This window comes from Dipodomys merriami, unplaced genomic scaffold (genome assembly GCF_024711535.1).
Source record: "Dipodomys merriami isolate MVZ:Mamm:240054 unplaced genomic scaffold, mDipMer1.0.p SCAF_20, whole genome shotgun sequence".
In the NCBI taxonomy this organism is placed as follows: domain Eukaryota; kingdom Metazoa; phylum Chordata; class Mammalia; order Rodentia; family Heteromyidae; genus Dipodomys; species Dipodomys merriami.
Window position 1 is genome coordinate 23963001 of NW_027203382.1, and position 23174 is coordinate 23986174.

Here is a 23174-nt window from a genome sequence, read left to right on the forward strand (position 1 = left end):
GTCTGAACTTCTACTCACATCTAAAATACAGATGTGAGCTGGGCACCATGACGCAACCTGTAATTCCAGGTACTTCACAGTCTCAGTCAGGGATTTAAACAGCCAAACCCCATCACAAAATAAACAAGCAGAACAAAGGAACTGCTTTTGCCCATAGCCAGAACTTACTGAAAGCTGTGAAATCATCATGTATCTCATTACATGGTCAATTTAAAGCCAAATGATTTAGCCCAGATCTTGCTAAGCAAGTGCTGTACCTATAGCCTCACCCACCCACCCACACCCAACCACCCAACTACCCAACCACACACACACACACACACACACACACACACACACACATTTCCCAGGCTAGCCTAGAACTTATGATCCTCCTCCCTCAAGGACACCACCACCACCAGTGTCCAAATGGATTTCCAAGGCATACAAAACAATTAGATCTTCGGTTAGAGTATAGACCAGCCCAGGATGTAGTTTAGTGTTTAGTGATAGAGCACTTATATATGAAAGGCCACACAGATTCAATCACCAGCACTGAAAATAAGTAAATAAATGAAACCTCTTGTTAAAAGGGTACCCAATTATAATCAACCTAAACATGAATTAGAGATTATTTTACCCACATTATTTATCTTAGTTACTTTTAATCAGATGTTTAAACCATATACATCCTTTGGGCCAGAAGAAAAGTGGTAAAGCTAATAACCTTCACATTGCCAAATTATCCCCTTTGGAGTTTTTAATTCTTTAATCATTCATGGAATGGGAAAGGGAAAGTCCATTAAGTGGGGTCTGCAATTTTATAGGGGAAAAAAAAAATCAGGTGAAAAAGTGAGGGTCTAGGGTTCCAGAAGTATAACTCAGCCATTAAGCACATGCTTCGTATGTTCAAAGTCCTGGGTTTGATTCCTAGAATATATAAATCAAAGCAGGTAGAGTGGCTTGCACGTACAGTATCCAGTAATTTCTTGTTCTACAATAATTATACTTCACTGCTTGTCGTCAAGGGACTAGCAAGAGACCTTCTGGGTACACTATTCCAGTCCATTGGTCATGTGATTTGTTTGACCAGTAAAATATGAGCAAAGTTGTCGGCAGGATGTCTTAAGAGCATCATCTGCCAGCTGTATGTTAGATCCAGGGACTTGGCTAACAAGTATTCACAGACTGGAACCGGCGGTTGTGGGAGTGTTTACAGCACTGTAATAGCAAACAGGACTCGTCTTCATCCCTCAGCACTCAGTGAGCGCGGCGCTTTCGGCCTAGAAGTGAGATTAAGAGTGGGACCAGAGCTGCTGGCCGCGGGCAGTTTCGTTGGGAAGCAAACATTTGTTGTGTAAATCACTGAGGTGCGGGAGTTGTTCCCGCGCATAATCTAAGTAAAAGCAGTCCGCCTTACACCTCGACGCGCGCTCCCTTTACCTGTCCGGACCTCGGCTGGAGGGAAAGCGGGGTTCGGCCCTCATCTTGCGACGTCACCGACCTCGGACCTGAAAGGATGCGCACCGCGCTCGGAGCTCGGGGTTGGAGATTCCAGGTCTTGGAAGGTTCACGCAAAGCTATGAAACAGCAGTTGCATTTTAAACATCCCTAAACTATTGCAGCATCTAGGGGGGAAAAAAAAGAGTTAAACACAAGTCTCTCCCTGGCCGGCCGGGCTGGTTGAAGAGCGGCGCCCCCGCCGCGCGCGCACGCTCCGAGGCCGCGCGTCACCGCCCCTCTCCGCAGCCGGGACGCGGGATTGAGCGCTGTGTCTTTAAGCGGGAAGCCAAGATGTCTGCGAGGGGCCTGCAGGGGCTGCGGGAACCGAGCCCCGCGGGCCGCCTGCGGCGAGGGCGGGCGTAGCGGTGAGTGAGACCCGGAGCGCAGCGCCGGCGACTCCGCTGGAGCGGCGGGGGGAGAGGCGGGGGGAGGCGTGGCGGGGGGGGGGGGGACAGGCGCGGGGCGCCCCGGCGGGGACGCGGCGGCCCCCCAGGGCTGCGCGGTGCCGGGACGATCGGGAGCCCCGCGCCGCCCCGTTGGTGCGCAGAGGCGTTGGTCGGGCGGTGCGCGGAGGCCGCTGGCCGCACCCGGGCGCCCCGCCTCCGCCCCTGCCCTGCCCTGCCCGGGCCCCCTCTCCCGACTCCCCGGCCGTCTCCAAGCCCTTGCCCAGCTCGCTCGCCTAGAACCAAGTCCTCCTCCTGCGGCCGGGCCCCGCGCTCTGCAGCGGGCTTCTTCTCCAGTTGGAACTTTCTAGGCGTTTTTCCCAGCCCGAGTCCAGACTGAGGCTCAGATCCCCGCCCTCTCCTCCCCTCCCCCGCGGTGCTCAAACAAAAGGATCCCGGGACCCTCCCCGAAGGAGCTTCCATCCGTTGTCACCGCCACCGAAGCAGCGGCGGGAGGTTTTCCCGCTCCCTGGAAGGAACGTTGAGTACTTGCCACCGGCGGACTCACGCAGACTCCCAAGGCCTTGGAGAGCAGCTGTGGTAGAAATCGCCTAATACATACATCGACATCAGCAAGGGTCCTTAGGTGATTCTAGACCCCAGCTCCAGAGTCCAGGAATCCTACATTAGATTTAGCCATTCTCCCTCATATGCCAAGTAAAAAGGCATGGTGAAGGACAGAAAATGATTTGTATTACGTGGCAGCCGTGCAAAGACAGCACCTCAGTATAGCTTCGGCTGTCTTGGGGTACAGATGAGGTAAACGTTTCCATAGGTAGGGAATCCCTGGCGCAGGTTGGGCCTGGTTGACCACTGTCTGAGTCCTTGTTTTTGGAGGGGTTTGGGAAAAGTAATTGTGGCAGCACTGGTCACTGCCTACTGGGTGGGGCAGTTTGGGCTCCTAGTTTTAAAGGTGATTGTAAAGTGATTGCAGCCCTAAATGCCTTTGATCAAAAAGCACAGATGCAAAATGAGAAGAGAGCGGTGCCAGCTTTCTTCAGGCCTAGAGAATGCAGCTCTTAGGTTGCTTCTGAATTTTATATGTTATTTATATATTACTAGGAAACATTGGGGAGGGGACAAAATCACTTGAAGCAACCGACAATAGAAAGTACAAGAAGTTGTGTTAAAAAAAAATTTAAGAGCCCAGACTAGTTAATTCTCAACATTAAAATGTTTTGAAGTGAGGCACCTATAATCCTAGATATTCAGAGTTCAAAGCCTATCAGCCAGCCAGGGCTGACTAATACCTGAAACTGTTATGTACAATTAACAAGCAAAACTCAGGAACTTGGAGGCATGTAAGGCTTAAGTGATACAGTACCAACTTGGGGGGAGGGGAAGGAACTTAGCCAGTGCTTGAGGACCAGAGGTCAAGCCCCAGTACCAGCAAAAAATAAAAATAAAATTGAGTTACAAAGACCTTTAAAATAGGGCAACTTTAAATACCTCTAATTTATATTAAATTAAGCATTTCTACAAATGCAAAAAATGGATTTCACGTTTACTTTTTAGGGACCAGGTGTATTTGAAATAAAGATCCACTCTAGGACAAAGTACTCCACAATTTTTATTTTTAAAATGCATTAAGAGAGAGAATTTTGCTGCCTTTTAGCTAATGGTAGGGATAGGCAAGAATTTGGCTTATAACAATTAGGGAAAATCTCTGATTGACCAGATAGCTTTTGGCCCAGTAAGGTTTTTACAGCCTTATATAACTCTTTTTAAAATGTTTTCATACTTAACCCGTTAGTCCCCAACCTGGATATTTTTACTTTCAAACCTCATGTAAACTTCAGGCCCATAATTCCAGACTCATTTTTCTTGTCTGGGATCTGTTTATAAACAGACAAATTTATACAGTGAATTAATAGGTTAACAGAGACAGGTACTAGGTAACTGAATTGTGGTCTCCTCGCAACTTCAGATGTCAACATGTTTCAAGTATTCTTCTTTAAGTCATTCATTGATGAAGTCAGTGAAAATGTATTTTGAGTGTTTCTATGTAATCTCTGTAAATTTCATATTAGTGTGAATGTCTCATGAAAAATCCAGTCTCAGTCAACACATACTTATTTAGTATTCTGCCTAGTTAATCCAACTAAAGTGAAACAACTGTGATTTACTTTTTTCTTTTTTAGAACATTGCCTGGTTCTTTGGAAGTTACCTTGCCTGGTATGTTTTATGTGTATAAGCCCACCTATTAAACTGGGGCTGGGAAGGTGGCTCAGTGGTAGAGTGCTTGCCTTGCATGCCTGAGGCTCTGGGTTCGATTCCTAGCACCACATAAGCAAAAAGAAAAAAGCCAGAAGTGGCGCTGTGGCTCAAGTGGTAGAGCACTAGCCTTGAGCTGAAGAGCTGAGGGACAGTGCCCAGGCCCGAAGTTCAGGCCCCACGACCGGACCCACGCCCCCCAAAGAATAACTAGCTATTAAACAATAAAATAAATTTCTATGGGTGGTTTATAGGATGTATATATATATATATATATATATATATATATATATAATTAATCTGGGTCTGAAATAAAAGTCTACTTCAGAACAGAACACTTTATAATTTTCATTTTTTTTTTAAATGTATTAATAGGGCTGTCAGTATAGCCAGTGGTACAGCACTTGCCTAGCATACATGGGAACTAGGGTCAGTCCCCAACATTACAACAAACACATAAATCAAAGGTACATGTTCCTCTGCCATTTAGCTAATAGTAAAAGAGTTTAATAACAGGTGCTGGTAGCTTACCCTGTAATTCTAGCTACTCAGTGGGCTGAGATCTTGGTTGGAAGCCAGACAAACCAACCCATGAGACTCTTATCTTCAATTAACCAGCAAAAAGCTGGGCCCTTCAGGCCTGAGTGCCAAGAAGGTACGCTATTCCCTCTCCTCCAGAGTGGACTTGGTATAATGGAGTTCACCCCAATGAAGGAATACTGATCTGACCTCAAACAAGTGTATCAAAATTACTGTTGGAAACATCTTTTCCCTACCAGGTGGTGAGCTTCTTGAAGCAGACACTGAGGTGATCTTGTTGGGCTGCTTGGCCACAGGTACCTATGGGACTCTTAAGTTGGTATGCAGTGGGTGGAATAAATGGATGAAAGCAAAATAGTCACATGTGGTAGTTTTAAAAATGTTCAAGAAAAATTAAGGAAGTGAGTGGGTATGACGGTGCATGCCTGTAATCCAGCTTCTTGGCAGGTAAACGAAGGAAGGTTATAGTCTGAGGTCTACAATCTTCTTCAGCATAGATGTCTCGGCAACTACTAGATGGCTTGATATCATTTTTTCACTAGTAATGTGGGAGTGTGCCTTTTTGCCCTCCCTTTTAGCTTCGGCTTGGCTTGGTTAGTGGGATGAACAAAATGAATTTTTGGTTATAGCATTTCTCTAGAACAAAAGTGGTGTGTATGTGTCTTTTCATCCATTTCCTGGCCATTGGAGTTTGTTCCTGGGTTCTCTTGCCCATTGTTCTGGTGAGCAGCTTATCTTTTTCCTATCAGTTTGTGTTCTGTGTGGCTGAAGAATTCCCAAGCCAGATGGGTGAATCTGGTTTCTCCAAGGTCAGCACCTTGCAGTACTAAGAGCTCAGGGGCTTGTAGAGCTAGGCAAGCTGTTAGTACTGTGGCCATGGACTGTGGATAGGGAATTTGAAGATTGTACTAAGTGCTGTGGAGGACTGAGAAGATGAGGCAGATGTGTACCGTGCTGCCTTCCATCGGTTAGCCCTCCAACAGTGAAGGGTGGCCAGGCAGGGGATGGCCCTCTGCACACTCGGAGGAGCAGCACTGCACTGGCCTACAGTCATGGTGCTGCTTGTCTCTACCTCAGATGGTCTAGCCCTCAAGACCAAAGGATTAAGACATCAAATTCAGTGCTTCTCACTGTGTCCATCTTGACACTCTAGCAGATGGCATTCCCCACTGGTGACACCACCTTGGAAATCTGGGATTTAAAAGAAACCCAGAGACATCTTGCAGAGATATTTAAAAAGAAAAATAAAACAGTTACGGTCACCTCTGGTCCTGGGAGGGTTTACATTAGTAATGACTCTCAGACTTAGGCACAGGACAAAGCTGTCCTGTGCTTTTTAAGTCCTAGCTGGCAGTCTACCACTTGAGCCATGCCTCCAGCCAGACCTTTTTTTTAGTGGTTATTTTGGAGATGAAGTGTCACAGACTATTGCCCAAGCTAACTTCAAACTGTAAACCTCCAGATCTTAGCCTAAAGTGACAGGGGTGAGCTACTAGCTCCCAGCCAAAAAAAAAAAAAAATCTTTCTAGAAGGAGGTCAATCCACTGTTATGTTTGGCGCTTCAGCGATGTAACAAATCTCTGAAAAAATGTAGATCTTAATTTCTAGAGACTTTTCACTTACCATGACTAAACATATTTAAGTCAATTTTTGTGTATCAAAAGATAAGTAAATAGCATTCTTATGTCAGAAGAACCCCCTCTACTTTTGTTTTTTCCTTTTTTGGTGCCAGTCCTGGGCTTGAACTCTGAGCTTTTTTGCTCAAGGCTGGCTCTCTACCACTTGAGCCAAAACTCCACCCCAGGTTTTTGGGGTGCTTAATTGGACTTTCCCTTCCCAACTGACTTCAAATAGAGATCCTTAGAACTCCTCAGCCTCCTTAGTACCTAGGATTACAAGCATGAGCAACCTGTACATGGCAAGGCTTTTTTTTCCTAGTGATACATTATCTTCTTTTTTTTTCCCCTGCTGATTCATTATCTTCTTTTTAAATGTAGGGTGTCTGTTAAATGGCATGCCTGATAAAGTGAACTTGCTATGTGGGAAAAACGTATTAGGCTGAGAAAATTATGATGCATTTGTAAGAAGACTATTAGCAAGTGAATTTAAAGCTTACACTCAATACTATGAGTCCTGCAGCTCATTTTTCCTGGACTCATCTTTGTCCTCAGTCATTCCCAGTGGTGTTTAACCAGAGAGGTTCTAGAACTTTATCACAGCCTCTGCTGCTGGCTCAGAACTGACTGGATAAGCTGACATCACTAGCTGTCTAGGCCTGGTTCTCCCAGTTTGTCTTATGTTATTGTTGTTGTTGTTAATATTTGAGGCGTTTGTCTAGAATCATACATTAGGTTTCTTGTGGACTTGTTACCCTTTCTGTAAATAAATTATTGCAGTGGTGAGTTATCTTTTTAATGGAAAAGTGTGGCAGTGACCCTTGTCACATTAGAGTTCCTTTAACACAAATATTTGTTAGACAAAGCAATACACTATTAGTTTTCTTTTCCTTCTTTTGTTGGAAGCATTGAGCAAGCTTTCTGCCTTCCAGATATATTAGATGGGCTGTTTAATTAGAGAAAGCAATAAAGACCATTGTTGCTGTATGTCTCAGGTGCCTGTGAGAGGAGCAGAAGTCAAGCAATGATGGTTCATGCCTGTAATCCCACCTAATCAGGTGGTTGAAATCTAAGGATCCCAGGGAAGTCCAAGAAACTCTTACCCAAGTGAAGCTGTGGCTCTAGTGGTAGAGTTCAAGCTTCAGTAAAGAAGCTAAGGGGTAGTGGACAGGCCCTAACCGGGCCTAACCTGGAGGGGGCGCGCACACACACACACACATCGCTGCTTGCTTTACTGGGATGTCTGTGGTCCGGTGACTGGTTGGTTACCGGAGTTGTGTGTATCTAACGGAAATTAGTAATTTTTCCTCCTCCATCCCCACCCCTCGCCCCACCTCTCTCCCATGTAGATCCAGAGGAAGGAATGAGGAGTGAAGAGCCAACCGTGAACATGGAGGAGAGCGGTGGGCAGGACGAAGCAGCGCTGGGCGGCCCGTGTCCCGGGCTGGTGCCGGTTCCTCCAGGCCACCTCGGGGCTCCGTACTCCGAGGCCTGGGGCTATTTCCACCTGGCCCCCGCACGTCCCGGGCAGCCCTCGGGCCGCTGGGCCACCTGCCGGCTGTGCGGGGAGCAGGTGGGCCTGCAGGCGGGGACGCCTGCGTTGTGGAGGCACCTGAGGAGCGCGCACCGGTGGGAGCTGGAGAAGAGCGGCGCCCGGAGCTCGCCGCCCCGGGCCGCCGAGGGCGAGTGGGCGCGCCTGCTGGAGCAGATGGGCGCGCTGGCGGTGCGCGGCAGCCGGCGCGAGCGCGAGCTGGAGCGGCGCGAGGCGGCCGTGGAGCAGGGCGAGCGCGCGCTGGAGCAGCGGCGGCGCGCCCTGCAGGAAGAGGAGCGCGCCCTGGAGCGGCGAGGGCGCGCGCTGCAGGCGGAGCGCGAGTTGCTGCAGGCGCGGCTGCTGGAGCTAAGTCGCCACGAGGGCGCCCTGGCTTGTGCCACCGGGCCTCCCCTGCCGCTCAAAGACGAACCTGAAGAAGATGGGGACGTAGACCGAGGCGTCATCACAAAGATCCTGATATAAGGGCGTGGCCGCGTCCACCCGCTGGTGCCCGCTGCTGCCACTGGTGGGATCTTCCATGGGATGCCCGCCCCAGCGCAGAGCCCAAACCGCCTCGCTGGGCACAGAAGCCCCACCGGCCTAACATGGGTGCTGCGGCCCCTCGGAGCGCCCGAATGCAGAACGGACGGCACCGCGGGGAAATCCACGGCTCCAGTCACCCTTGTCGGGGCTCATAGGACTGGTGACCAAAACTTCTTCATACACCAGACTCATCATACCGTGTGCCTGAGGGGACGGGACGGTGGAAATGAATATTTTACCCAGATTCACTCAATTCCTACCACTGGAGGTGTAGGTTAAGGTCTCCAAGTTCAACCTTCAAGCATCCGAAAGAAGAACCCCATTCAACTCCTCACGAGGTCTGGAAAAGGGGACCTTACATTTCTAGGACTGTTCTCTAACATCACCCTCTCTAGAACCCCACCAGGATAATTCCCTTCCCTCTCCCAGGGTTGCTCACCCAGCTTCTCTCAGTTCTCTTCTTTCGCTGGTTCAGACCCAAGGACAGGTGTACTGCATTTATTCTCCCTTTCCTGCTGCGCACTTCTGCCCTTTCAAGCAAAATATAGCTTCATTCTTATCACTAAGAGGAGCAGTTCCTTCCCTGTCTTCAGATCTCACTCTGGGTCAAAGGAGAAAACATTCCTTCTAAGGCCATGTCTTCCTGTCTTAGTTTATTTTATGCCATTCCTCTTCCTGTTCCATTCCTCCTTTACTCTTATTCTCCCTTTCTTTCCTCAGCAATACTGTCTCCTTATACTGGGTTTTCAGCCCAGAAGGATCAGGTTTTCCTTACTGCCAATATTCCATGTTTTACTCCTTCACTGTAGATCACCTTCCTAAGCAGCATTGGATTTTCCAGACCACCACAGCCTCTCAAAGAGAAAATATGAACTTTCCCCTTCTTTATTTTCCCGATCTCTCTTTTATTGGAATCCCTCTTTTGGGAGGTAGAATGTGTCATTCCTCCAGAGAACTCCATTTCCTGGTGTATATTGGTTCACTTTTCCCCTTAGACTTATCAGTCTCAGTAAACATAAAAACATCTATTGGTCACCAGTGGCTCACACCTGTAATCATAGAAACTCAGGAGGTTGAGATCTGAAGCCAGACCAAGCAGGTAAAGTCTGACTCATCTCCACTAAACTACCCCCCCCCAAAAAAAGCTGGAAGTGGCGCTGTGGATCAAGTGGTAGAGTGTTAGCCTTGAGCACAAAAACTGTGGGACAGCACCCAGACCCTGAATTCAAGCCCCAGGACCAACACAATAATAAAACCTAAGCATCCAGAAAAAGTTGAAAGGCAGTACAATCAAGATCCATAATTGTGGCCACCATCTAGACTCAATCATGGTTAATATTTTGCCCTATTTGTGTGTCTTCTTGACACTTCATATGTGTGGTAGAATGTATCTGGTAAGAATGAAGACACTTCTGAGTGGTTACAATATGAATACAAACAATAACTTCCTTAGTCTCTTAATACAGAGCTCTTGACCAAAATTCCCTGTTTCAAGAATAAATTATCTTTTTAAAAAATGAAGTCCTGTTGAGATTTGGCCATAACTTTAGGCTCTTAGCTCCAACAGTCCCCGATGATTTTTTTTTTTTTATTTTGGTCAGTTGTGGGGCTTGAACTCTGGGTATGGGTGCTGTCCCTCAGCTCTTCAGCTCAAGGCAAGCGCTCTACCACTTAAGCCACAGCGCCACTTCCTCCCCCGGATGATTTTTTAAGTCATCTACCTATCTTCTGTCAGATGACTTACCTGGGCTGGTTTCTACATTGCATTCCCAGTACATCTTCCTGATGAGTTACAGTAATTTGCCAGGATTATTGTATGCCCATCTCCAGCCCTGATAGTTCTCCCTGGATCTTGGTCCTCATGCCCCATCCTGTCCCTGCTCTGTCCCTTTCACCCTTCCCCACTGCTTGCATATCCTTCTGCAATGTACAGGACAAAGCTATTCCACTCTGCATCCTCACCCTTATCCTAACAGCTAGTATTTCTCTAGGCACCTGAAAAGTAACCAGCACACATAGCACGCACTCACATGACCTCACTTTATTCTCACCGCCACTCCATGGAGGGCTATGAAACAGGGTATGGTGGCAAGGGGTTAGATGCTTGTACACAATTACAACTGATGAGTGGTGGCAAGAGGATGATCCAAACACAGCCAGTCGGCCTCCAGATGCCATGTGCCTAGCTACCAATACTGCCTTTGAGAACTCCCATGAGTCAATGGGGCCAACATATTTCCTTCCTCCATTTTCAGTTAGTGGATTCTGAGTGTTTCTGACAATAACATTTACCTTCTGTTGTAGCTATAACAAATGATTCACAAAGATAATTCACAGTCTCACAGAAAACTCATAAGGACATTTTGAGATATGACCAGAGTTCTGGTCACAATCATACAAGGAGAGTGGGATCTGATACTATTTTCACTGAATTCTAGACACCTGCTCTACCAAATTTATGCCTTATTTCTGATGCCATGGCTCAGGACTCATTTATTCTTCTTCTGGGATTCATCTTCCCATCCTGTCTTCCTCTACTATGACCAGCACTTAACAACTTGACCAGGCCAAGGAATTTCCCTAAGCCAAAATTGATTACATCATTTTTCCTGCTGTAAAGCTTTCCTTATTATTCACCACCTACTTAAAGCCAAGCTTTAACTTAGAGGCCCTAAAGTCCCTTCCCTACCCATGCTGATCTTCTCTCCTATACCTATCGTATGCTCCATCCAAACTGTATTCTCTTCTTCCTTTCATGTTCTGAAGCCCCTATATGCTTCAATTTTCCATTCCTGCATTTTAAAAAGTCCCTTTGGCTGGGTGCTGGTGGCTCACACCTGTAATCCTTGCTACTCGCAAGGCTGCGATCTGTGGAACAAGCTTTAAAGCCAACCCCAGCATGAAAGTTCATGAAGATTCTTATCTCCTATTCATCACCAAAAAGCCAGAAGTGGAGTTGTGGCTCTAGTGGTAGAGTGTTAGCCTAGCACAAAGAAGCTCAGGTGCCCAGGCCCTGAGTTCAAGCTCTGGAACTGGCGCCAAAAAATACCAGACAACCCCCACACCCCAAAGAATAGCCCAGATTCCCATCTCTTAAGTATGGAAAAATTCCACCCAAGGCTAGGGGTACAACTCAGTGGTACAGCATCGGCCTGTCATGTATAATGCCTTGGTCTTCAGAATCACAATAAATATATTGGAAGACCATGAAACTTTCCTTGATGGCCCCATGCTTACAGGCATTCCCTTACTTCTCTGGACTCTTATCATGCTGTATTTTATAGGCCACAGACCAGGCCATGCATCTTGCACATGGCTCCCCCCCCCCCCCCCAGACCTTGAGCCCTTGGGGTGTTTTACTCATCTTTTAACTCACTAGTTAGTGCCTTGCACATTGTAAATGACTGCTAAATACCTGAGACACTGAACTCACACATAAATGTTTTAAGGCCCCCAAATCTGATTGCTTTACTCATTAACACAAGGCCAGACATCCCAACAAAGATAAATATACAGTTTTATCAACAGTGATGTTGACTAAAGAGATGGTTGTTAGGCTGTTTGATATGTATCTCTTTTACTCTATCCTTGAAAGAAATATTTGTAAAGACAGTTTTGTCACTGTACAAGAAATGCAAAGGTAATGCTGCAATCTAGGCAGAGTAGCCACGAAGTCAGCCTCCCTAACCACTGTTACTTAAGACTGTTTCCTTGTGTCTCTTGTAATTTTTATTGTCACTGGAAGTATTGGAATTAAACTTCTTTATGTAGATTTGTAACTCAGGCTTTCAGATCTGAATTTGGGTGTTTTTCTTGTGTGTGAGAAAGGGAGAGATAGAATACTGGGGCTTGAACTCAGGGCTTGGACATCTTTTTGCTACCCCTTACGACATAGTTCCATGTGTGGCTTTTTGGTGCATAATTGGAGTTAAGAGTCTCACAGACTTTCCAGCTCAAACCATGACTCTCAGATCTCATCTTCCTCAGTAGCTATAATTACAGGTGTGATCCACCAGTGCCTAGCTGCTTTTAAGAACCATCCAGACTCATGTTACTCTTCCATTCCACCTACTATATCAGAACCATTAAAAAAAAAAAAGAAGGGAAGATTTAATTTTAGGTTTTATTCACTTCCAAATAAAAAATGCTTACAAGCCAGGCACTGGTGGCTCATGCCTGTAATCCTAGCTACTCAGGAGGCTGAGATCTGTGGATCGCGTTTCAAAGACAACTCAGGCAGGAAACTCCATGAAACTCTTATCTCTAGTTAACCTCCAGAAAACCGGAAGTGGAGCTGTGGCTCAAGTGGTAGAGTGCTCGCCTTGAGCTGAAGAGCTGAGGGACAGCGCCCAGGCCAAGAGTTCAAGCCCCACAACCAGCCAAAAAAAAAAAAAAAAAAAGTGCTTGCAGGTGCTGGACAGCCTGTTCAGGGATGGGTGAGAAAAGTGGGCCTGAGTACTGCCTGGATGCTGGCTGTGGAAATTCTGGTTTGACTCTTTCCCTTACACATGCTGCACTGAAGTTTTTATATCAAGCACAAATTGGGGATAACCAGTACTTGCAGAAAAAGAGGAAGAAATGTAGCCCTTGTCCACTCCACCATTTGACAGATGAGGAAAATTAGGCCTAGAGTGATTTGTCTACTCTCAAGAGATAGTGGTGAAGGCACTAGCCTAGGGGACTCCTGATTTTGCTCACTTAGCAAAGTAACAATGTCTATAGGACCCAGCAGCTGAGCTGGCCTCCTTGGTGTCCAGATGAGAGGTGGGATTTGAGAATGCAGAGGTGGGATGGGAGATTTGAGATGACCTCCCTGCTGTGGCAGATTGCTCACAGGCAGTTGTCACTACTAGTGATGGAAACATACCTCGAATACATCAGAGAGCTCCTGCTTTCTGTGACTAGTGCTACATTTGGGAGGGATGTAGGCACTGGAACTCAACTCCTTAGTTCCTGGGGTGGTGTAAAATGTCTGCTTATTCTTTAGCATGAATCAGGAAGGGAAAAGGCAAGTGGGAAAAAGCAGGTAATGACAGACATGAACAAGAGGACCTTTCTAATGCCTAAATTGTTGGCCTTGTCTGTAGAAGGGTTTGGTTTGGGCTGAGTTGCCATGTTAAATAACTGTATCCATACTTAAAATCTCAGAAGAGACTCAACCACTGGGGATTTCTTTTTAAAGTTTTTCTTTTTCTGCCACAGAATATTCTTTTTTATTCCTATACTCCTAAAGTCTCACCTTTACAAAGTCAGACAAATCTAATTTACAACCATTTTCTTATGTGAGGTAACTTTTCTTTCAATGTAGTCACTCTGGAAGATTACACAGGTATCGCTAACGTTCTATGCTTAAAACCTTTCTGGAACTTTCTAGGCAACTTTAAAACATCCTTACCTTAGCAAATATTCATCTTTGTAGGAAAAGTTTTACTTTTATTTATTTTTTTGTCAGTGGTGGGCCTGCGCGCTGTCCCTCAGCTCTTCAGTTCAAGGTTAGTGCTCTATCTACTACTTGAGCCATAGCACCACTTCCGGCTTTTTCTGCTTATGTAGTGCTGAGGAATCGAACCCAGGGCCTCATGCATGCAAGGAAAGCACTCTACCACTGAGCTACCTTCCCAGCCCAGAAGTTTTATTTTTAAAAAATAGCTGCCAACTCTTCAGAGCACAGTCTAGGGAATAAAGCAGATGATTAACCAGATTAATATTGCTGGTTAATAAGGTGAGATTACAATAAAGTCAAGATAATTACTCTTGTGCAGCGAGTAAATTGGTCTTGATAATGTTGTACCTTGAGGTTAAATAAAGGCAGCATGGTCATGATAGAAATTAAAATCCATTTTAGTTGGTTTATGATGAAAGTGGATTCAGGTAGCCCTGGGAGTCATTATATATTTAAATAGTATTAAATGTTTCTTTTTATGAAAATCTTAATTATGCTATTCTCTGAAGTCTGATTTCATACTATTAAAAGTAAGGCTATAAGGAAAAACATTAAATGGTAATGAGAGCTTCATTCCTTCAGCATATATTCTCATGGGCTTTTGGTCAAGATAAGTAATGATCAGATGAATGAGCTGGCAACCTTCCTGCCCCCTCAGGTCTGCCAGTAATGGGAAGCTAAGTAATTCACTGTCACATGTTTAAATACATTTAATAATATTTCAGCAACTTCTTGTCCTCAGCTTGCTAGGCAACCAAATACCATGAGTTTTAACACTGAAGAAAAGTATCTCTGTATTTCTCAGAACCTCTGAGAAATCCTCTTCTGAGTAGGCAGAGATGTTGTTTGTCTCCATGCGCACCAACATTCAAAAATGGGTTGGCCTGTGATCCTGGCTACTCAAGAGGGTGACATCTGAGGTTCTAGCTCAAGACCAATCTGGGCATGAAGGTCTACAAGACTCTTACCTCCAATTAACCACCAAAAGCCAAAGTGGAACTGTGGCTCAAGTGATGAATGCTAACCTTGATCACAAAAGTTCAGGGACAGCACCCAGGCTGAGTTCAAAGCCCATGCACATGTGCACGTGTGCGCATGCCTGCACACACAGATGCCCCCCCCACACACACACAAATGGATATGCTCTTCATACTCCTCCTCCCTCACATTCACATTTTCCATTACTACTGACTTGGAATTCTAAAACCCAAGTATCTCGGCTAACAGTTACTATAATTCTGAAGTAATTCAAGATGTCATTAAACTGGGGACTGTAGCTCCACTAAGACTATATCATCGTCTACCTGTCCCAAACTCTCATAAAGAATGACTAAAAAAAAAATTTTTTTTTGGGTCCGATCACGGGGCCTGAACTCTGGGCCTGGGTGCTGTCCTTCAGCGTTTCAGCTCAAGGCTAGCGCTCTACCACTTGAGCAACAGCACCACTTCTGGCTTTATTCTTTTTGCTTATGTGGTGCTGAGGAATTGAACCCAGGGCCTCAGGCATGCAAGGCAAGCGCTCTACCACTGAGCCACCTTCCCAGCCCGACTAAAAATTTTTGAAGGCAGCCTTTATAAGATTCCATTGAATGGGTCTGGAAGACAGATTAGAACCATTAATAACAAATCCCAGAAAACAAAAATCTGTTCTCCTTCCACAAACCCCAAGTATTTAAACATTAAAACAGAGATGAACAGACATTATTTGGGATTACTACACTATGGAACTTTGGAGGCCTTTGTTATTGCCTGGCCCCTGCATTCTATTAAATTCTGTCTATAATGAAATATCAGTTCTGTGAAGGCAGTCTTCTGTTTTGTTCACTCTTTGTGTTTACAACATTGCCAATCTCATACTAAATATTTCATGGCTGTCTGCTAATGATGCTTTTACATATAAATTTCAATAGATCCCCTACTCCTGAGAGCTAGGACTGGCCTGCAAGATCTCACCTCGTAACAGCTCCTTTTCTAAATCCTATAAAATCCATGCCTATTTGAAGAGTATTACCATCAGTATCTTCTTTCTCACCATCCCACCTACTAATCTCTTTATTCCTGCATATTCCTTAGTATTTAAGAAAAATCTAGCTCCCAGCTGGGTCTATTTGAACACACATTCAATCACTTTAGGAAATGAAAACTGACAGGTTTGCTAGCCCACTTCTAATCCTGTCACATCTGTAACCACCACCTCCACTCCATGGATTCCCTTCCTACATCTCCATCCAGAGTATTAGTAGTAGTAGTAATAATGTTACTAGACACAAATAAGTGTTTATTATGCATGACACTGTATACAGCACCACACAGGCCTTATCTCATTTATTCTTCTCCGCAGTTCCATTCAAATAAATGTTCATTATGTGAAATCTAGACTTTTAAAAAGTGGCATGAATGCAAAAGGGACTGGAATGGTGAGGGCAAGAGGAGACTGGATGGATGAGGGAAGATGAAAGGAGAGGGTGATGGAGGGCTGAATCTGATCAAAGTACACTATATGAATGTGTGAAAATAGAATAATAAAATCCATTAAAATTATTTTTAAGGGAGGGAAAGAGAGTAAGAGTGATATATAGTTCAGGTGCATTATTTGTTTGTGATGTTAGTTCTTTTGTACAATATATGCTAATAATAAATTCCTAAGGAAAAATGTTTGAAGGTCCTTCAGCTCAGAAGTGGTAGAGCTGAAACTTGAACCCAAGTCAGACTCTGGTTTGTGCTCTTAATCATCCCAGGGGAAAGAGAACTAAGATTTCTGATAATAGGTGTTTTGACCTTGAGTGAAAAAGAAACCTTTTCTTCTCTCTCATTTCACCATCTTGTTTTTGTTTTTTGTTTTTTCCAGTCTTAGGAATGGAACCTAGGGCTTCATATAAGCCAGGCCTCTAGCTAGACCTCAGACCAAATATAAGCATCATAACCTTCAGTTTTCTATTTAACAGACAAGAATATATGTTTCGTGTTTGCACTGTGCCTAACAAACATTGCCCATTCTACTTCAACAGCAAGTGTTTAGTGAGAACCCTAAGTAATTAATCTTGTTCTATGAATAAAGAGCCTGCTATGAAAAACACAAAAGGTTTACTGCTTCCCATGACCTGCACAGCACAGCTGCTCAATAAATATTCCTACAGAGTTCAAACCCTTGAGTTCTCTCTAGTCTCCCTCGGCTCTCTTCAATTAGGTATCCTCCAATAATGCCGAGCCATTCTGCCAAATATCTTTCAGGAAGAGCTATGGGCCAGGTGTAGCTTGGTGGCAGAGTGCTACCCAACATGAGCCAGGTTCTGAGTTCAATTCCTAGCATCATTATTAAAAAAAAGAAAAAACAAAGTTATGTGCTGGTGGTTCACACCTGTAATCCTAGCTACTTAAGAGGCTGAGATCTGAGGATCATAGTTCAAAGCCAGCCTGGGCAGTAAAGTCTGTGAGATTCTTATTTCCAATTAACCATCAGAAAATCAGAAGTAGCATTATGGCTCAAAGTGGTAGACCACTAGCCTTGCGTGAAAAAGCTCAGGGACAGGCCTAGGCTCTGAGTTCAAGACCCATGACTGATCACCAAAAAAAGTAGTAATAATAAAATTAAAAAGTGGTGTGTGTTTCCGATGATTTCTTATTGCTATAGATTAAAAAAAAAACATGCAAAATAGTCTGGGGTTAAGGCTGATGTCTTCCCCATTTAAAGGTGAATTCCTACTCATTACAAATGGGGTTAACCAATTATACCAGTTTACTTTTTAAAAGTTAAAATGCAGAGCTGGGCACAGTGGTATGCAGTAGTCATAGCTACTCAAGAAAACGGCTTGAGGCCAGAGTTTAATTAAGGTCAATCTAGTGACATTAAGGACCTCCAATCTCAAAAACAAAACAAAATGTTCAAATATAAAAATAATAAAATGAGAAGTAAAATTCTGCTTATTTCTTGAGTTACTAAAAAATGGATATGCATTCATTTTTTAAATGAAAATGAGAGGGAAGGGGTGACACTATGCCAAAGAAATGAACTCATTATCTGAGTTATATAACTGTAACTCCTCTATACATCACCTTTAAAACAATTTTTAAAAGCTAAAAAAAAAAAAAAAAATCAGTAAAAAAGATTCTGCTGTATATACTACAATCTTCTTTTTTACAATCAGAAAGCAGTGCGGGCCAGGTATGGTGTCACACACTAGTAATTCCTGCACTATGGAAGCAGAGAAAGAAGACTACAAATTCCAGGCCTGCCTGGCCTACTTTGTAAGATCTTGTCTCAAAAAACTAGGGGATAGAGATATAGATCAGTGGTAGAGATCCTGCCTAACATGTACAAGGCTCTGGGTTCCATCAGCAGCACTGCAAAAACAAATCAACAAAAAGTTGTAATAGAATATTCTATATGAGGCTATAGGTGCTCTATATTGATCATCAGAATTGATACACAGTATGAATGCAGTAAGGATGCATCACAATCAAAGCAACCTCCTCTATGAATGGATCAACAGTTGGTAGGTTAGGGTATTTGGTTACCCATTCAAATATTTGCTGTCCTCATTCTGCTTTGTCCATTGAACCCTGACTGTGTTCCAATGACAACATGCTTATCCTATTGCATGCTTTTGTGGAGTCCCTTGCTCATAAAGCCATGCTGGGTGGTTCTGGCTAAGAAACCTGATAGATGGTGACATTTCTCAGGATATAGGAAGTGGCACCAAACAATGCTCTAACTCCATTCTTCCTGAGATGACTATGATAGCTAATGTTGAAAGTCATTTTAACAAGGTCACAAGGCAACACTAAGACAAGCAGGTAGGCAATAGAGAAGAAAGCGCTTGTATGTCTGTACCCACCCACATACAGAGGCATCATCTCACTTTCAAGAATCAAAGTGCATTTTGGCCTGAATGTCTTAAAAAAAAGGGGGGGGGGGAACAAAGGAAATGCTTTACATTAAAAGTTTAGTGCAGACTTGTAAGTGATATCCTACAGAACAAAAAATATAGTAGAACTTGTCAATGATATCCTACAGAACAAAAAAGATAGTAGAACTAGATGTAAAGAAAACTGTTTTCAGATGTTCCTCAAAGCACCTTTAGGGGCTGGGTCCAAACATGCTCTGGTGCCATGCCACACATGCTTGTCTGGTAAGTTGTATACAATCTGTGACACTTCTGCTTTCCCTTGAGATGTCTATTTTCTTTAACCTACTCTGAAAATACTCCAGGTTCCTAAGTAATCTGCATGAAAAACTGGAAGATTTTGATTTAGATAAACCATTACATTTTCCCAAAGCTCAGAAACAGAATAAAAATAAAATATTACAGGGCTGTTTTCAAAAGCAGTAAGATAGTTCCTTTCTGTGAGGTTAAGAGTACTTTTCCTAGTTACTTAATAGCAGAAAAGAATTTCTATTGCTTTAATGAGGATGGTTTTTTTCAATTTTGCCAATCTCTAATATTGGCAAAAATATAAGATGCCAGTTTTCTTAAAATTCAGCAACTTTTCACTCTATTTAAAATAAGCACTTAAAAACTCTTATTAAATGAGCAAATTTACACTGAATAATTGCTATTTAAAATATTACAGATAAAACATTTAATGCATAATCCAAACTGTATAAAACATTTATGCTTCTTAACAGAAGCTCACATACTACTTTTACAAGTTATAAACTGGTTACATATCTCATTCGATGTTCAATAGGGACATGTCAGATAAACATTATTATTTTACAGACATTATTCAGTACATTAGGTGCTATATCTGTAGTCCTGAAACTTTGGATTTATAAAGGGTTTACTAATATAAATATTATACAGGTTTCAAATTTTTTTAATCATCGTTTTCAAGTTTTCCATTTTCTTTCTTTTTTTTTTTGGTTGCTCATGGGGCCTAAACTCAGGGCTGCACTATCCCTGAGCTTTTTCACTCAAGGCTAGTACTCTACCACTTTGAGCCAGAGTAGCACTTCTGTTTTCAGGGGATTAAGTGGAGATAAGAGTCTCACAGACTTTCCTGTCCAGACTGGCTTTTAGCTATGATTCTCAAATCTCAGCCTCCTGAGTAGCTAGTATTACAGGCATGAGTCACTGGTACCCAGCAAGTTTTCCATTTTCCATAATGTAATGATAAAAATTAGATGAGTAGACAGTCATACACTAGCCCGAAGTAAAATCTACTTTGAAGTTCTTATATGGTTCCTATTCAGGGCACTAGAAATCATATATCAATGATTTTGTTCGCTTTTTCAGAGGAAATGATACAGACATTTCTCCTGCCTCCAAGTCTTACATCTATGTAGATGGCCAGGAAGAGAAATGCATTATCCAAAACAGGAGTTATAGACCTAATTACCCTACCTTAAGCCCTCAGGGTCCTGACAGCAAAGTCATCATCTCATCTTCAGCCATAACTCACTTGTTCTCCACTCCATCTCTCTTACTTCATACACAGTGTAGTCTGGAAATTCTAACCAGTAGCTTTTGTTTCTGAGTTATCTTCCTTACTATACAGTTTTCATTTTCAGAATTTTCTTTTTCTCATTTCTAAATACCAGTAGATGGAGGAGAAAGAACAGAGTCAACTTCAATAATAATTTCCCAGCAAACAGCTGGGCAGAAATGAAAGCGCAGTGGTAACTGGCCAGACAGCAACACCTGTATTCGCCATGCTGTTCTCCAGGACTGGAAAGCCACTCTTCTTATCACTCTGCCAAATCAAAAGTGTACTTCTACCTGGATGCAAATACAAACTAGAACAACGTATTTAAGTCATGGTTCAACAAACTCAGTCTTTTAAATGGTAAAAAAAAAATTTTATTGCAATTGAGGACATTTTTCAATAAATATCTTTGAGACTTTGGCTAGGAAATCCTTAGCATTAGAAATCCTATCTGGCACAAGCCCATTGCCCGCAATGGTATTTTATCAAAACTAGAAATGCCAGTACATCAAATAAGTAAATACTGTACTCAGTTGTTCATGTCTAAATATTTCATCAGCTAGGAAACAGACCAAATGTAAATGCTGAATATGTGGTACAAATAAACATTCTTCACAGAAGAAAATAATAAAAGACTAATTTTCTACATGTCATCTGTTCATTAGTTCTTCAATATTACTTCAGCTACTTCAAGGATAATAAAATTTATGTACCAGGACCCATGTTTTCTCCACATTTTTATCTAAGTTCTATTGAGCATAAACAAAGATATATATAATCAGGAGTTTTTATACACTTTTGATGTTTCTTCTGCTGTGCATCTTATAACAATGACTGCATGGAGACAAAGACAAACATAAAGTCTTTAGTGGTTCTAGGAAGTTTGCTGAATAGCTAATTCGTCTAGAGTATTGTAAATAACAAGGTAAAATAATGTTTGACCAACTCCACCAAGCCCTGTGAACTTCAGTCTACTCAGTGAATAACTTCTTCAGTTCATATTTATTAATTTTAAAAAGTTTTTTCTGGGCACCCCTGTGAGCTACTCACCTCCTAAGTTCTCAGAAGGCTGAGATCTGAGAATTATAGTTGAAGCCAGCCTTGGGAAGAAATGCCCAAGAGACTCTTTTCTGGAGAAAAAAGAAATGGAGGTGTGACTCAATTGGAAAAGCACCAGCCTTAAATGAAAACCAAAGTGATAGCATGAGGCCCTGAGCTCAAGCTCCACACTAGCACAAAAAAAAGAAAGTAAAATTTAAAACAAAATAAAAAATAGAGTTTCTAAAAGCTGCAAACCATACTTTATTATAAATTTCTGAATCATGAGAGGTTAATTGTAATACATTTCCTCATCTCTCTGACTCCTGGGGAGAAAAGTTTTTGCAATAGAAATTTCCAAACTTTTTAAAGGTGTGAACTATACTCCATGATAAACCTTCATTCCACAGTTCCTTTTACCCAAGGCATGGTCCCTGTTGCATCTTTTGGTGGTTTAGTTTCTGGGAAATTTTCAGCAAACCGTTCTCGAGCTTTGTCCCAGTTTTTTTTGTTCTTGTTTTGGAGAGGATGAACATCATCAATTGAAGATGGTTTGCCTGTCCCCAAGCCCGCATGTGTTCGCCGAAGCTGAAGCTGGATCTGTTACCAAATATGGAGCAGAAAAGTTACTTTAGAATTTTAGCACAATGAAGTTTGTCGTGTCCAAATTAGTACTTACCTATTATTTCTTCAACTTCTTAAATACTGATGTACAGGAAAAACCCCATCAAATGAACTAAAGATATGCATCTCATTTTCCATGAAGTTTAAACACAATTCTCTACGTTGTCTTTCCAGTCACTAAACACAACTAACTCTTTATACAAGGAGAGAATCTTACTGAGAGTGTTTTATGAAAGGCACCATGCTCATGGACTGTATCTTTGGCACACTGTTGAAAACAGTCCTTATCAATCCCATTTTCATATATTAAAAACAGAAGTTTAAACTTGTCCTAAAGACACAAAAGACCACATATATATTCTAACCTATAGAAAACATGGGTTCCTTCCATCTTGCCTCAATGAGAATAACAAAACTGGTATTATACTGACACTGATCTATTTCTTTAGGTATGAAGTCACTGCAATGAAATTTCTTGGGTTGGAATGCTCTATTAGGTTTCTCATGGAATATAACGGAACATCTTATGAGCTGTGGAGTATAGACTTAAATCATTGTATTGGTTTCCAGAAACTATTCTCTATATTGCAAGCTGCACGCTCTCATTTTTTTTTTTTTAATGTTGGTCGTGGGGCTTGAACTCTGGGCCTGGGCGCTATCCCTGAGCGTTTCAGCTCAAAGCTAGCACTTTACCACTTGAGGCACAGCGCCACTTTCGGTTTTCTGGTGGTTAATTGGAGATAAGAGTCTCACGGACTGTCCTGCCTGGGCTAGCAATCCTCAGACTGACAATCCTCAGATCTCAGCCTCCTGAGTAGCTAGGATTACAGGGGTGAGCCACCAGTGCCTGGGTTTCCAGCTCTGATTCTTGAACCTAACTGTTCCTTGAACTTAACTGTTCCTGCAATGTTCAACAAGGATGCTAATAAAAATACCTGTAAGGGATTGGATGGAGCTCAGTAGTCAGCACATGCCTAGGTGATCAAGGCACTGGGTAAAATTCCCAGCACCCCAAGACAAAAACCCTACACACCTAAAAGATAATACAATACAGAACCTCTGGCTCAGGAAATAACATTTAAGAACCCAAACTTGTTGTAGGAAAAAAAAGTTTAAGAAGGTTTCCTAAAACAAAAAAGCACACTTACTAACTTCAAAAGCTATATGGACAGTAACTGTGTCTGCTCTTGCTTGAGAATATACCCCTACTACTTTTTTCACAATGCCTGCCTGGTACATTATCATACATAGTAAGAAAATAATGAATTAAAAA

General features: G+C 42.9%; 2 protein-coding genes and 1 non-coding gene across 7 annotated transcripts in view; 2 read left to right on the forward strand and 1 right to left on the reverse strand.

Annotated features, from left to right (window-relative positions):
- The first annotated feature begins 1741 nt into the window (after nt 1–1741).
- On the forward strand, nt 1742–12149 carry Zbed3 (zinc finger BED-type containing 3). Of its 4 annotated transcripts, none has more exons than XM_070031228.1 (4): nt 1742–1847; nt 4067–4101; nt 4920–4976; nt 7646–12149. In XM_070031228.1, exon 4 carries the CDS (start codon nt 7660–7662, stop codon nt 8308–8310), a length of 651 nt encoding a protein of 216 aa, XP_069887329.1. In that variant the 5' UTR covers nt 1742–1847; nt 4067–4101; nt 4920–4976; nt 7646–7659; the 3' UTR covers nt 8311–12149. The 4 variants fall into 4 exon arrangements, with proteins under 4 accessions (XP_069887329.1, XP_069887332.1, XP_069887331.1 ...); XM_070031229.1 differs by lacking the exon at nt 1742–1847 and adding an exon at nt 2449–2511; XM_070031231.1 differs by lacking the exon at nt 4920–4976.
- LOC138833071 (small nucleolar RNA SNORA47) lies at nt 5599–5733 on the forward strand. Its single transcript, XR_011373783.1, has one exon. It is a non-coding gene; the product is annotated as a small nucleolar RNA SNORA47 (small nucleolar RNA).
- Nucleotides 12150–19410: 7261 nt separating the features above from the next.
- Nucleotides 19411–23174, reverse strand: part of Aggf1 (angiogenic factor with G-patch and FHA domains 1) — a 32656-nt gene continuing 28892 nt past the window's right edge. The window contains exons 14-15 of one of the 2 annotated variants that reach the window (XR_011373745.1): nt 21290–21877; nt 19411–20549 (exon numbers count right to left, since the gene is read on the reverse strand). Coding sequence is in view for 1 of the 2 variants with exons in the window: in XM_070031232.1 (XP_069887333.1) it covers nt 21677–21877 (201 nt within the window). In the remaining variant the exon portion in view is untranslated. Of the gene's footprint in view, nt 20550–20590; nt 21878–23174 lie in introns of those variants that run through there. The other variant, XM_070031232.1, reaches the window with a different exon arrangement.

Excerpts from the sequence above, each read along its gene's own strand:
- Zbed3 (XM_070031228.1), top strand. The coding sequence starts at position 7,660 with ATGAGGAGTGAAGAGCCAACCGTGAACATGGAGGAGAGCGGTGGGCAG.